We start from the raw sequence: 14,377 nt of genomic DNA, 5'->3' as shown, positions 1-14,377 counted from the left end.
AGCTGATTCAGGGTTAGTTTGGTTTATTGATCCCTAACGATCCCATTAAATGGTTCTGAGGGCTGGCAGGACCAGAGCAGGGCAGCAGAGGGGGCCACCGGGGGGCTGCAGCTGGGCAAAGCTACTCCTGGGGCATCTGAGCGATTTGGGCTTTTCAACGAGGGTCTCATTACAAGACTTGCCTGCCTTCGTTTCTTCCGGCTTCAGCAATCCAGCCATCCCTTGTTACTGTGCTCTACTTTCTGTTTTGTCTTTTTGTGACCATTGAAACCAACTGAGTCAACATACAATATGCCAGACCTAATGTATGTACTATATGACCAGTATCCATGCTCTAACAAGCAAACAACGCAGAAAAAAATATAGCATGCAATTCTGCAAAGGGGACCAAAGAGAAACAGTAGTTTGAGGTTCTCATATGAGCGTATGATTGTCAATAGAAATGTTTTACATAGCTCCAAAATATTTTCTTTTCTTCCATCAGAGAAAGGCTCACTTTCAATATTTGGTTGATGTTGATGCTTAAACACAAAAACATTTACCGCACTTCCTTCATGTACTGTAGCCTTACCATGGGCAGGTTGGCACAGCTGGACTTGACCTCGTACTCTATGTAGGCCACCTCTCCTCTTCCCTCCACCCGGCCATCCTGGGTGTAGCAGAGGTCACGGGTGGAGTCGATGTGTCTGTCGAGCTCGTCCAGTGGGTAAACGCACAGAGCGGAGGCGTCCAAGGGATTGTTGTTTGTGGAGCCGATGCGGGTGGAGAAGACTCCCAGCAGATCCTCGCCCTCCCTGCCTGCACCTTGTCCCACCTGTTGCAACAAAGGCGTGGGGAAAGTTAAACACAGCCGGCTTCAGTTTAACCTTGATGTAAGCCTATTTCTCAAAGCAAGAATGAAAGAATTTCAGGGATGTTTTGAATGGTTTCTCCCTGCAAGGCAAGTACTTTGAAGGATGTTGATGACATTCAGTGAACATACATACACACAAAGAAAGGTACCTGAGCAGCCTGGAGCAGGTTGTAAGTCCTGGAAGGAGAGGAAGGGGACCGACAAACAAGAGGAACTTCCACATAAGAATAGTAGGAGGTGTCGTCCAGGCATACTCTGGCGGCATAGGTGCGGTACTCCCTCGATGCAGACTTGATGTCACGGCGGTAGAACAAGAAGTAGACATACGTGCGGCGCGTGAACGACATCACAAAATGATGGTCGTATTCCGACAGACGGCCAGCCACAGCCAGCTTAGCGGTCTCCTCGTAGGAAAAGATGGGCTCTGATGAAAGGTGGCGGGTGGAGATGGGCGGGTGGCTGGCGGTATAACCCCTACCCACATACATTACTGTCCTTTCCCCACCGCGAAGCTCCACCACCAGCCCCACAGTTGACACTAATGGATCATTGGCTGCAACATACTGCGTATCCACAGGCCTCTCCGTGGAGAAGAGGACCTTCCTGATGGATGCCAGGCTGCGTTTCTGGCATGTGCCCTGGTGGATGCTGCCGCAGGTGATCAACTCCAGTGCCTTAGGATCCACCAGCAGTAACTTGTTGTGATTACTGGTTCTTCTGGCCTGGGGGCAGTTAACCTCAGTGACTGGGGGAAGGCAGTCTTTGCTGTCGCTCACGGGACCAGTCGTCTCCTCTTGCTCCAGCTGGAGTCCATCTGATCCATCCAGCTGGAAGAGGTGGTCTCTCGCCCCCACGTACACCGTCCCCACAGAGGGGTCTGGGTGAAGCACCAGGTGCTGGAACTCAGTCTCATTATGGGAAAAACGAGGGTAAGTGCGACCATGGGCAGTGGCAAAGATGATGAGGATGAGGAGTAAGAGCAGGGTGGCGTTCAGAGTCTTCCCATGTAGCATGGCAAATATTCTGAGGACAAAAAACAGCAGGGTTAGAGGCCACACTAACAGATGCTGGAGGTTCAGCAACATTAAATAAGGCTAAAAGCTGCTTCCATATAGTTGAGTTTAGTCCAAGTTCAAGAGTTGTAGAGAGCTTAGGTTTAGGCTGAGATAAATGTGAGGATGAAGAAAACCTCTTAGGCTCTTTTTTCCTTGCTAGCTCTCATTATTTAAAGAATATACTAAAGGATAACTGTGGTTGCTTATCACTGACAACCCAACACTGAATTCACCCTTCTAGCATTTACTGTCTGTTTAGCCAAAGCTTGATATATGTTTTTCCACTGTACTACTGGTGTAAATACCTGCTAGTTCACCAAATCAACCCACAACAAATGCACAATGTGTTTGAGTAACATCTGTTACAAACTACAGTCCTCGCTGTTTTGGGAAGTTATCTAGTCTTTTTTTGTAAATGGAAGTGTATAGACTGACTTTTCAAGATTTTTGTCTCGGGAAGTTGAAAAGTTTTGAGACATGGGCTAACAAACTATTGGTTTTGGTCTTTTTAGGGAATTTATTAATAAAAACAACAAATAGAATATTGCCAGTCTTATCCTTTAAATGCAATTTTCAAGGAATAACATCCCACCATCTATGTTCAGTATTAAACTAAACACTTGTTCCTTCTTATCACCTGCAATCATATCCCATTCCTTCCCTCCCTGTGACTCTCCACAACATCTAGCATATGATTTGTGCCAGTGTTCACACCTTTACCACCACGCTGAGTGTATTCATTGGAATCAAAACACCAGCAGCCACAGTGTCCCTTACAGCTGGAGCATTCAAAACAGCAACTCTCATTTCCCATTTCCACAGCCATCACTCAACACCTCTGCAGAGAGTGGTTTGTGGACACTGAGAGCCTTTGCATTAGAGATAAAACCCCCTTTAATTATTGAACAGGTTCCTCAGACCTTTCACTGACCTCCCTGAGAAAGGTCACATCAAAATAAATAAATAACTCCTGTAAACCAGAGTGTATCGAGCAAGCGTTAAACTGGCAATATGCAAGAATTAGATACGCAGAACTATGTAAATTAAAACTGGGCTCTGGGAATTATCATCTATGCCCCAACGCTCTGCATAACAGCAGAGAGAGAGCATGTGTAGAGAAGGTTATGTCTCTGTCAGAGTGTAATATTTAGAAAAAAAGGCAGTATTGTGCACCATTACCTTGCCGTGTGAATAGATTGCTAAGACATTACACATGCAGTGCCATCTCACCTAACTGTCCACCCCCTGGGGCTGCAATCAGGAGAAAGGCAAGGGGGGTGGAACGGGAAGCTGTGTGTGTGTGGGTGTGTGTGTGCGTGTACATAACCAAGGGCCATACAGGAGCAGGTGCATGTGTCTTAGTATGTGTCTGGTAAGTGGGGGAGTCTCAGGCGTCCTCTTTACTTATTCATGAGCAGACTAAGGAGTACAATAAGTAATAACCTCCACGCCCACTGTCGGAGGATTTGAGTCCGGCGTGCATGTGTGTGGATGTCAAGAGGAGTGGCCATTACGGTCTGTTAAACAGGGCTGAAAATCCACAGTCCTCTGAGACATGGGAGGAACCGTCTTTATGAAATATATATGTAAAACAAACTCAATCTGTGCGGTCCATGTTTTATTGAGTCAAAATTGCTAGATCTCTCAGATACAAGGTCTCTTTATGAGATAGTAATGTCCACCACTGTGGTCCACAACAAATCTCAACAATCATTCTCTGGATTGCCATTAAATTTTGTACAGATGTTCATGTTCACCTCAGAATGAGTTGTTATAACTCTGGTGATGCCATTTTCATCTATCATTGATTTAAATTTTTAGTGTCAAATGCTAGCAAATACCTGCAAAACAAATGACATCAAGCTCAGCGGTACTTTGTGTTTAGTGCTTATTTGCAAATGCTAGCATGGTAACATGCTAAACTTAGATGCTTAAAATGGTATGCTGTCTGCTAAACGTCATGCTAACCCAGTCGCAGTGACAATGCACGGTGGCACTGTCATTGTGCGTATGTTAGCATGTAGCTATAAGCACTGCTGTTTAGGTTACTGAACAGTTAGCACGGCAGTCGACTGTTTAGTCCTGTCTGTCAGAGATGCTAAGTAAAGAAGTAAGTAGAGAAGAGTCTGAAACAATAATACACTTTACTCTAAGTATAGCCTAACTATAAATCAACAATTATGATCTAAAGTTTGCTAACATTAGCCACCATGAGCTACTAGTCGTCCTAGACCCGTCCAAATAACTTCCTAAAGCACATCAACCTTAATTCGAGAATTTTCTAGAATTAAAACGATACAGAAAAAGTGCATCTAGTACCAAAGTTAATAACTTTCCATCTAGATATTTTTTGCCTCGTCCAGCCTCAGTAACAGAGAGCCGGGAAACAATTCTAGACAAGTTCTCACTGCTCCTCTGAGCAGGCGTCCTCACCTGCTCTTTGACCGGCCAACATCAAGCAGTCAGCGTATTTATAGCCTACGGCGACCCCATCGCCATGGGAACTTCCTCTTACCAACCAGCAATGATGGCGTCCTACGAGCTACTGTGAGATCAAGGATGACTGTGGTATGGGACAAAGCGGAGATGGAGGAACACAGAGCAAATACAGCTGTGGTTAATGTAAAAGACAAGAGGGGAAGTCTGTTTTTAGACATCTGAGACCTATTAAGGCTATTCAACATTTTCACTTAATTCATCAAGTAAATGACCACGGAAAAACAACATTTCAGTAGCATCAATCAACAAGCTTACTTTCAAGCTAACATGCACAAATCCATTATCCACTATCCAAAAGGCTACACTACATCTACACTACACCTGGCCTTTGCCACAGTCTACTAGTGTTGGAAGTGCTACTGTGGAAGTGCTTGGTAGTAATGCAAATAGCACCGCCACCCTTTAGAGGAGCAGAGGGGCGGTTTTCCTTATGCTCTTCACTGACAATCTCCAGAGTTCATCAGTTGTGTGTGGTAGGCAGCATGTTGGGCCACGGGGCACAGTCCAACAACCTATAAATAACCTCTGCAAGACCATGAGACTGTCAACTGAATTGGGGAGGGGAAAGGAAGTTACAAGGCAACCCTGGAGTAAATATTCACATGCAAGCAAGGATATATATAAACATACTGTGGTATGAGTGAATTTTCCTGCTGTCGGGGTGAGAAAGCCTCTGAAACAGGAGTTTGACTATAAGCTCTCCACTTACACCCATAATAATAGCGAGCTGCTGCAGCTGCTGAGAGCAGGGTGACCCGAACATCCCAATCAACAGTAGCAGTAAAGCAGTTTGTCTGTAAGCTGCGTGCACCAACAAGTGTATTTCAAGACCTCTGTAAACCTCTCAGAATGAGGTCTCATCAGTGAACTTTTGCCCTAACCATTCCTATCCGACTCGCTTTCTCTCCCTGTCCATGTTTATTAATCACTGAGAGAGTCTGCTGTGCAAGTTCATTTTTAAAGCTCCTAATGAGCCGTGACAGCCCACTGAACGGCTAAGACCCCATAAAATATGTGGGGTCATCGGCGCAGGGACAGTGGGGGACCTTGGGCCTGGAGCCACGGAGCACTGCCTTGCATTGTTATGTTCCGGTAGGTCGGCTGGCGTCTCGCCCCGGGCCCCAGACTCTGCAACACTAGCTTCTGTGGATGCCATCCAGATCGTACAGTAGAGAGAGCAGCGGAGTGTCTGTTTGAGTTCAGCGAGATTTTCAATGACCACACACAGGCTAACAGTGAGACGATGCAGAGCAGACACCAGCGTCTGCCAGTAAACGCAATTGATTTAAAAGTAGGGAGTGGACAGATTTGAAACAACGTCTTTGCAAAGCCTGAAAATGTGATTCTCAGTGCCTTAGCTTGTGCTGTGTTTCCTCCTGCTTCTAATGCTGGAGGAGATTGACGTCTGTAAAGACGTGGCGAAAGACTCAGTAATTGAAGACGTCTCTGCTGCAAACCCTCCGCTTGCCACAATCGCCACCCTCCATGACTGTGAATTAAAGTATCCTCCTGTCAAAATGACAAGTTAATTGGATGCAACTCCAGTTCTTCTCCAGCTCTATAAGTACGTGTGTTACCCATCATTGCTCTACATTAGAAACCTGTCCTAGGTAGCCACCTAGCACATGGCTAACTGCTAAAGTCCCGACAGGTGACCAAAACTCCAAAAAACAAGCCACCGTGAGTGTGAACCCAACTGTCACTGTCAGTGAAGCTACATGGAGAAAACGCAGGCATATTAAAGTCCATTTTTCCACTCTAGTTCAGACAAAACACACCAAACTAGAGGTGCGATCACGTCCGCATGCAGTGGGGATGCTGCTTGCGTGTCCCTACTTAGATGGTTAGATCAGTAAAAGCGCTAATATTATGAGAGGCAGATGTACACATGCTTGGCCCCTCTCCATTTCCGTCGCCTTCGTTAGGGTCAATGGCCGTCTCTCTCCCCTCAGTTCACATGCAGACACAGAGGGTCTCTCTCTAGGTCCCTCCGGTGTGCTGAAGGGGCTCTCTGTCTGTCTGCTTCTGGAGGGAATAGTGTCCCTTTCACAGCGCTCCCACCAAGTGGCTGCACTGAACGGACACAGGATAAAAGCCACTTCCCTTGGAAAGGGAGTCCACACACACATCTACAGAAGTGCGGAGACACAACACAGTTTTTCATGTGCGCACACCCACACACACCCGCTTAGCCCGTTTTATGACAGGATCTTTTCACCCTGGAGACAGTAACGCTCTCCCTGGGAAAAGCAGGTGTTAAGCCTAGCTGCTTGGTACAGCATGACATGCGCGAGCAGACATCTGTAAGACCAGTGCACTGCTCTAATCTATTATTGATGATCTTTCATAATCTCTATTCTATACATGATCATTATTCAACACAGCAGCTCATTTTTAAAAAATGCTTATCAGTCCAGGCCAAAAAGGCCATTTATTATACCACAGCAACTTCATCAATACGCCAATGTGAGAAAGAGATGTACCTCTAAGTATTTTTAAGGAATCCCAAAGCATTCAGCATTAAATAATTAAACAGGCATTCACAGAAGGCATTTTGACATGTCACAGTAGGAAAAGCACATGATTAAGTAATCAAATGAAAGATGCTTCAGTTTCACTGTCACACTGTCATGACTTCATGAAGCACTTGAATGGAACCTTTGTTTGTCCTACTATGACAAGTCAAAAGCCCTGCTATGAGAAAGGCTATAAAGACAGAAGGGAAAACATCATCATAAATAATGTGTGTAAATGAACCAATTAATAGTTAATAAAACTGAACTCATTATTATGAACTGTTATCTAATCAGTCTACTTTTCTGCCACTTTTGTTGCAGTTTCTTTTTTCAATTATGGACATTTTTATTTAAAAATGCCCTTTTTTCAAAAGTCTGGTTTTATTTGACAGAGGAATTTTCCCAGTGACACCTCCTCACCTCTTAGCCAATCACAGCCTGTCCTCTGCTTCTTTTAGCAAGCTCAACTATGTTACCAAGTTTAGTCAGTTCCCTCCTGTTAGCTAGAGCAACAACAACGGCATAGCAATTCTGTGTAAACCAGCTGCTATTGTAAATAAACACAGTTTCATTTAGCTCTACAAGGCGACACATGCCACCTACTCATGCTAACTGGCTGAGAGTTGAGGCGGTGGTCACCACGATCATGAAAAATTTTGAAATCAAAGTGTAATTTCCAAACAAAATCTGCCAGTTCTATAAAAATCTATAATAAAATAAACATGAATTCCAGAGACAAGAACTGGAATGATGAAACAACATTTCATAATAATTTGTTTAATTTTCTTACATTATTTGACAATTTACTGGTTCTTTCATATACAGGATTTAACTCAATTTACATGATTATTTATTTCATAATGTCATATCTATTTTTTTATATCAAACAAGTTATTATTTTCAGGTCCTGCAAATTTTTGAAATCCTTATTATATAGATTAATATAATTAATAATACATTTTACAATTCACCATGAAAATGAATATATGCATTTTTAACTTGCTAACTATATGGATGTTTTTCTAATAGGAGAGCAGACGGTTTTCATTGGAAGGTGTAACTGATTTCACTGAGCATGTGAGCATAACGCCATTGACCCTCTGACCTTGACCGGGTGGGAGAAAGGGGAGACTAGAGCTGTCATGGAAGTATGATAGACTGGAACTGATGGTGCTGTAGTTCTTCAGTTCAACATTCAACAAGCACAGGGATCAAAGAGCAGTCAGGAGGAAGCAGGCAAGAGGGGAAGAGGGGCTTAATCAGACAAGGAGAGAGAGGAGAGAGAGAGAATGAAAATGATTGACAATAGCAGCTGAGGCCCAATTTAACTTTTTAACCAGGGACCCTAACTGTTGGACCCAAGTGTGGAAAAATGCCAGTGAAAAATGGCCACTTAATAAGCATGTCTCTGTTATAAATGCACAAATGCATGTTTGAAGACAGTTTGAAGGAAATTAATGGTCCTCATGATTGTCCTCGGAGGGACAGTATAAAGATGTGTGCTTGTGTGTGTGGTCTTTATTCTTTATAGGAACCCCAATAGCTTCCACAGAGTGTTTACTGGTCTCCCTGCGGTCCTTGCTGAATGTCAACTGAACTACAAATTAAAATCGCACTGAATGAAGAAGACCAAAAATGCAGTGTGAACCAAGCATAAAGATCAGAAAATAAATGAAATAAACGACCAACAGCAGTAACCCATGGTTGAAACAAAAACAAGAATTGCCAAAAAGCTTTGGCACCAAAAAAATAAACAGACTAGAACGACCTCCTCGTGGCTGTATGCCTCTGCCAACCAGTCAAACCACCTGAGGTCACACTGAACTTAACCTTTGATGACCAAATTTTAACCTTGTAAAACTATCAAATTTGATGAAATTCCCACAAGGCGTTTATGAGACACAGCATTCACGAGAATGGGTCGCGGTGACCTTGAGGTTCCAAAAGTGCTATAATACAAACAGCATCCACAAAAAATCACTCAATTTAAGTGACGTCTTGAAGGAAATCCTGTTTGATGTTGTCATGAAGCATGTTTCGTAAGACCTGCTTTTCCATCTTTGGGAGAAGGTATGATTGTAGACTCTTCTCAAAGCTCTGGAAAGGTTCCACTGAGTAATCACCTAATAAAAACACAGCATATTAGTCCATACAGGTTATCTATACAGGAGATGTTTCGTCTTGCTAAAATCAAATGTGAAACTGCATGGTTTATCGCTCTTAATGCTCTTAACATAGTTCCAAGGTAACATCATCAAATTCCATACTCAACTCACACATGCAAATTATAAACCCTGTTGCTTAAAAAATGAAAATAATTGGCAACATCTTATGGGCTGCTGATGAACTGACCTGCACATCCCAAGTATTTTTGGGAATTGACTTCTGCCACATTGCTTCATTCAAAGTTTTCCACATTTTGTTCTATCATCTATAGAGCTGCAAAGTCTTTGTTTGAAATATGTCTTCTTTTTGATGTTATTACTAATCTATCTAAAGGGCACCCTGATTCCTGAGCGGCAGCCTTGGTATTGTCCCTTTGAAGCATCAAAGATCTCAACTCGTCATCTAACCATGGTGCACTTCTGCCCTTTACAGACCTTTTTCTAAGTGCAGCATGCGTGTCCGCAAAAATCTTACCCAAACTTATCCATGAAATCTTTCAAAGCAATATTTACAGGGCAGTGTGTGTGTGTGTGTGTGTGTGTGTGTGTTTGTGTGTGTGTGTGTGTGTGTGTGTGTGTGTATGACAGTGTTCAGTGACTGCTGGTCAGATCCTTAGAAAGAGCCTCTGCTGACAGGGTTGGATCACAACAGCGGAGACAGCGGCCAACAAATCCTACCACAATTACAGAGCTCAGCTCTCGGGCCTCCCGTGGGAGAGGCAGCCAGTCGGCCACAGCGAATGACAACGTGAGAAAAAGGGAGGAACGGATGACAAAGCAAAAAACTTTGAAAGTACAGGAGCCTATGTTTGCTTACTGAGCCACACTCTGCTTAAAGTGCTTTTCAGATGACGCTGGATATATAAACTGTTCTAAAGAGGAACACAGGGATGAAGAGTGTCCTTAAATGTAAAGAATATGTGGAAGGGCCGTATCTCTTTATTTGGAGCTGAAAAAACAACCCTTTTAAAACGCGTTCTGTCCACGCTGTAAGGATTTGTAAGGCACGAGTGAGAGGAAACAGAGAGGGGACTGGGATCCCTCCTAACTTTCCCACTGGTGCAGCTGTTCAGACTGTTCATACTCAGGAAGGTTTGGTCTGGAAAGGTACAAACAGGCTATTAACTCTTAAATGGGGGAGATTCACCCACCATCCCATCATGCTTCTATTTTCCAGTTCTGGATGTTAGTAAATGGACAAACTAAGGATAAAAAAGACGGCAGTGACAAGCATATATATGGACATACTGACTGAAGTTTGATATGATTCACTAATATACTCAAATGCTGTACAGCATGGCTGCAGAGCTCAGTCAACACACTTTAAAGCCCCTCACAACTTGGCTTCAAATCTTTATTTTTTCCCTAAAACATTAAATATTCATGACTACGTAAGTTCTATCAGTTTACAGTTTAACACTCAAAACTCAGCTAACCTCCTTCATCAGGACTGTGCAGGTGTGGATGGATCAGATTTGATTGACAGGGACCAAACAACTCTCCAAATGTTATTAGATTCAGATTCAAATGTTGCTAAATCCTGATTGGTGGACAGAAGTAATGTACAGCAGTCTTCCCTTAAGTGTCAAACAGACCAGTACAAGTTTCAATATTACCCATGATTCAGAGTAATAGTTCAAACAGAGACTGAGGTTTAAAGCCACCGTCAAATACACTGAATCTATCCTGTTCACTTCCAGAGCTGTTACCATAGTAAGGAGGAAAAAACTGACTGGTAGGATGAACAAAGTTCATTTGCATTCTGTCTCAAAAAAAAGACAAAGAAAGCTTAAATAGCTAGTCTGTGGCTAGTTTGGGGTTTGAATTTAGACTGGCCATATGCTCGGATGAAGCATCACGTCATCGCGGGCGCACTGGTATGGTCATTGTGTGACAGAATGCTAAGGAGGCGGCGGTGGGACGTGCATGCGTATTCATTTGTTTGTGGATGGTCTGCATACATTACCACCTACGGCTTGTACAGCCACATGTCCACTCCAAGTCTCTCTCTCTCTCTCTCTCTCTCTCAGACACACACACACACACACACACACACACTCACACACACGGCTGCCTCTTCTTTCACAGCACTCAATAGCCTGAGAAAGCCCTTTGTCGTCCTTCGTTGTCGTGACGACGTGCCTGGGTCGAGTGAATAGAGAGTGGAGGTCTAGCTCTCCCAGTCTGTGGGCATTTTAATCAGCTTGTCACACTGTCTGTGGTCTAACAACACTTGTGCTCTCCTCTGTCTCTTTATAAGGCCAGAGACGCTTCTTAGCCATTTTTCTTTTCTTTTCTTTTCTTTTTTTTTTGCACATCTTGAGCAAAATAATTTCAGCGTCATTTTATGATCCAGGGAGCTCTGGGAAGCATCAAGCCTGATTTTCTGCTCTATTATTGAATTACACAGTCGACAATGGAAAAAAGTGCCATATCCAGCCACAAGACCAGTGACAGTGAACCAGAGCATTATTGCTAATATTCCTAGACTGAGGGTAGAAAATCTGGTCTGCTTTCTGCCCATCCTCCACTTTAATAAGTTTTAAGGTTATGAAACATGCAGTATGTCTTCTCAAAAGCCCAGAATGAGTCTAAAGAACTGCCCTTGTATTCCCAGAGGAGCTTACTGCTGGATATTTGAGTTTGGAACAAGGATCTGTGAACATGATTTGTTTTATTCATGAATGAGTTTGCAGCTCATGACCCCTTGCGAACCTTTGACTCATAACACGCTAAGTGGAGCCAGTCCTGCAACCCCGTCTGTCTCACCCCTCTCGACAAATCCCCTCGCCTGTCTCTCCCTCTCTCCATCTCTGGCCACCGTGCCTGGTATCTCAGGCGCCTATCTGGATGCCACACATTTTCTAAATGTTTAGTCAAGGATTCTTTGTGGCTGTCGTCCCTGCAGGACTGCTGGTGATAAACGCTGCAGTATCATATCATTACATCATTCCTTAACTAGAAAAACATACTCTTGAGGTTAGACCAGACCAATCTCTTAAAACCTGAACAGAAATGGTAATTCTTCTCATTTAAGTGTAAGCAAAAAGTAATATTTTTCCCATTTTGGAAAAGGGGATCAAACATTTTAAAGACATATTTGTATATATTGTATATATTTGACATATTTCCATTTTCCAACAGGCCCACATACTGTTGGTAATGTATTGTTAGTGATTTAAGTTTACAACAAACATTTAGGAGGACTATCCTGCTATTATGTTAGCAAACCAGGCTAATAAACTTATCTAATAAACATGAATGCTGGTTAATGTCCTTGCTTAAGTTAGCATGGATTCCAACTACATCGGGGGTGGGGAACCTCTGGCCTTCAGTCCGTATATGAGAGCGGTAACAAGACTATTCATACAAGACCAATGATTTCAGCAATGAAAGAAAATAACCACTAGCATGTGCTTCCAAGTGGTCCCTGAACACAACATGCACGTAGCGGTTTATGTCACGGTGACTGTCAAGAAAGCAAAAGTAGGTGATGAGGGTCACGCTTTGAAAGAGAAATGGACAAATCCTTATTTCCTTGTTAAAGAGAAGGCAAGCCATCATTTGAAGTGAAATTAAAGCTGTGGCAGGTGCAAATGGAAATGCATTTTCCTACTCTGCAAGAACAAAAGCTGCTATGAGATCTGAACATGCTGGTGAGAGTGAAAACTCCTTCAGGTTTCAGGACATGAACAATAAACAAAAGGAAGTGGACATATTTGCTGTTTAATGTGGAACCAGCTGATGTTTCTGACAACCTACAACATGAACTCACTGAGCTGCAAAGCAAAGCAAAGCAACGATGAGCTCGAAGCTACAGTAGAACAACAACCTGCTGCTGGACTTCTAGAAACTGTGGACGCCCTGAAGATTTCCCCGTTCTGAGGAGACATGCAGTGAAGTTTGCATCTATGTTTTTGACGACCTACAGCTGCGTTTTACTGTGGCTGTGATAACATGCAGGAAGAGAGCTGCACCCATAGAACTGCAGTTACATCCACTAACTACTATTTTCCTCCATATAACAGGGAAGACATGGAAGGTCAAATTATGACTAATGCACACAAATGTCTCTGCTGGTGGCCGCAAGAACCAACACAAAAGTCTTCATCTCCTCTCACCAAGTGAAGACCCAGCGCCTTAACATTATGGAACGACAACAACAATGGACAACTCTTCTCTGTACTCTGAGCTGTATGTCTGCGCTAATAATTTTACTTCGGACTGATTTGAGGGTCAACACAAAGCAGGATTCACTTCAGAACTGAAGCTCATCCGACTTAGAACTGAGAACCTGGAGGTTTTGCCAGTTTTCTGTCACTTTACTGTTTATTTTCCTGGTTGGCCTGTTCGGTTCGGTGTCAGCATGTTCTGTGGCTAACGTGGCTGGTAGCATCTATTGTTATTGGATGTGGGCAACTGTTTTCACATGTAGCTTCTGGTTTCATCTCACATAGGTAGAGCTAACGTTATCGCCGCACTTCATGCTGGTTGTGTTACAGGAGGAGGTTGTTACAGGAAGCAGTTGACAGACATGCCCTGTGGTACACTGACTGCTCTGTACTTCAATAATTTCTATTTCCTGACAAATAAATCTCATTGAGATATCTAATCCATCCCTTATTTAAATGAATCACATTTCATTTATGATTTACTAACTAACCTACTTTATGAGGCAGGCTACTCCTTCCAAAACACATTAGACTTATACTTCATTTTCATTCCTATTTGGAGCCAATAAACATTATTTTTTTTAAATAATTTCTTCTTACGCTGCACAGTGGCTAGGTGGTTAGCAGCGTAGATCCCCGGTTCGATCCCACCTGGGATCTTTCTGTGTGGAGTTTGCATGTTCTCCCTGTGCAGCGTGGGTTTTCACCAGGTTCTCCGGCTTCCTCCCACAGTCCAAAAACACGCTGAGGTAATGATAATGATATAGTAGAGGTAGTGATAATTCTAAATTGTCCATAGGTGTGAATGAGTGGTGTGCATGGTTGTCTGTCTATATGTGTAGCCCTGTGGTAGGCTGGCGACCTGCCCAGGGTGTCCCCTGCCTTCGCCCGAGAGACGGCTGGGATAGGCTCCAGCCCCCCCATGACCCTGCAAAGGATTCAGTAGTGTATAGATAATGGATGGATGAATTTCTTCTTACCTATGACGTGTTGCCTTACATTGCTAATGTAGTGAGAAGGTTCCAGCCGTCGCAGAGGTTGGCGTGAAATATGTGTTAAATAATTTAGTACAGCCCTCAAAGGATGCCATAAAATTTGAAATCATTTGATAACAGTT

The 14,377-nt window shown here is 43.3% G+C and overlaps 1 protein-coding gene across 1 annotated transcript in view; it reads right to left on the bottom strand.

Annotated features, from left to right (window-relative positions):
* Positions 1 to 14,377, bottom strand: part of plxnb1a (plexin b1a) — a 57,329-nt gene that overhangs the window by 26,289 nt on the left and 16,663 nt on the right. The window contains exons 2-3 of the mRNA XM_041945273.1: positions 1,003 to 1,876; positions 572 to 814 (exon numbers count right to left, since the gene is read on the bottom strand). Coding sequence (XP_041801207.1) covers positions 572 to 814; positions 1,003 to 1,866 — 1,107 coding nt within the window. The 5' untranslated portion in view covers positions 1,867 to 1,876. The remainder of the gene's footprint in view (positions 1 to 571; positions 815 to 1,002; positions 1,877 to 14,377) is intronic.

This window comes from Chelmon rostratus, chromosome 10, assembly GCF_017976325.1.
Source record: "Chelmon rostratus isolate fCheRos1 chromosome 10, fCheRos1.pri, whole genome shotgun sequence".
Lineage (NCBI taxonomy): Eukaryota > Metazoa > Chordata > Actinopteri > Chaetodontiformes > Chaetodontidae > Chelmon > Chelmon rostratus.
Note: the sequence above shows the minus strand (reverse complement) of the source record. Positions and strands in the feature narration are given on the sequence as shown.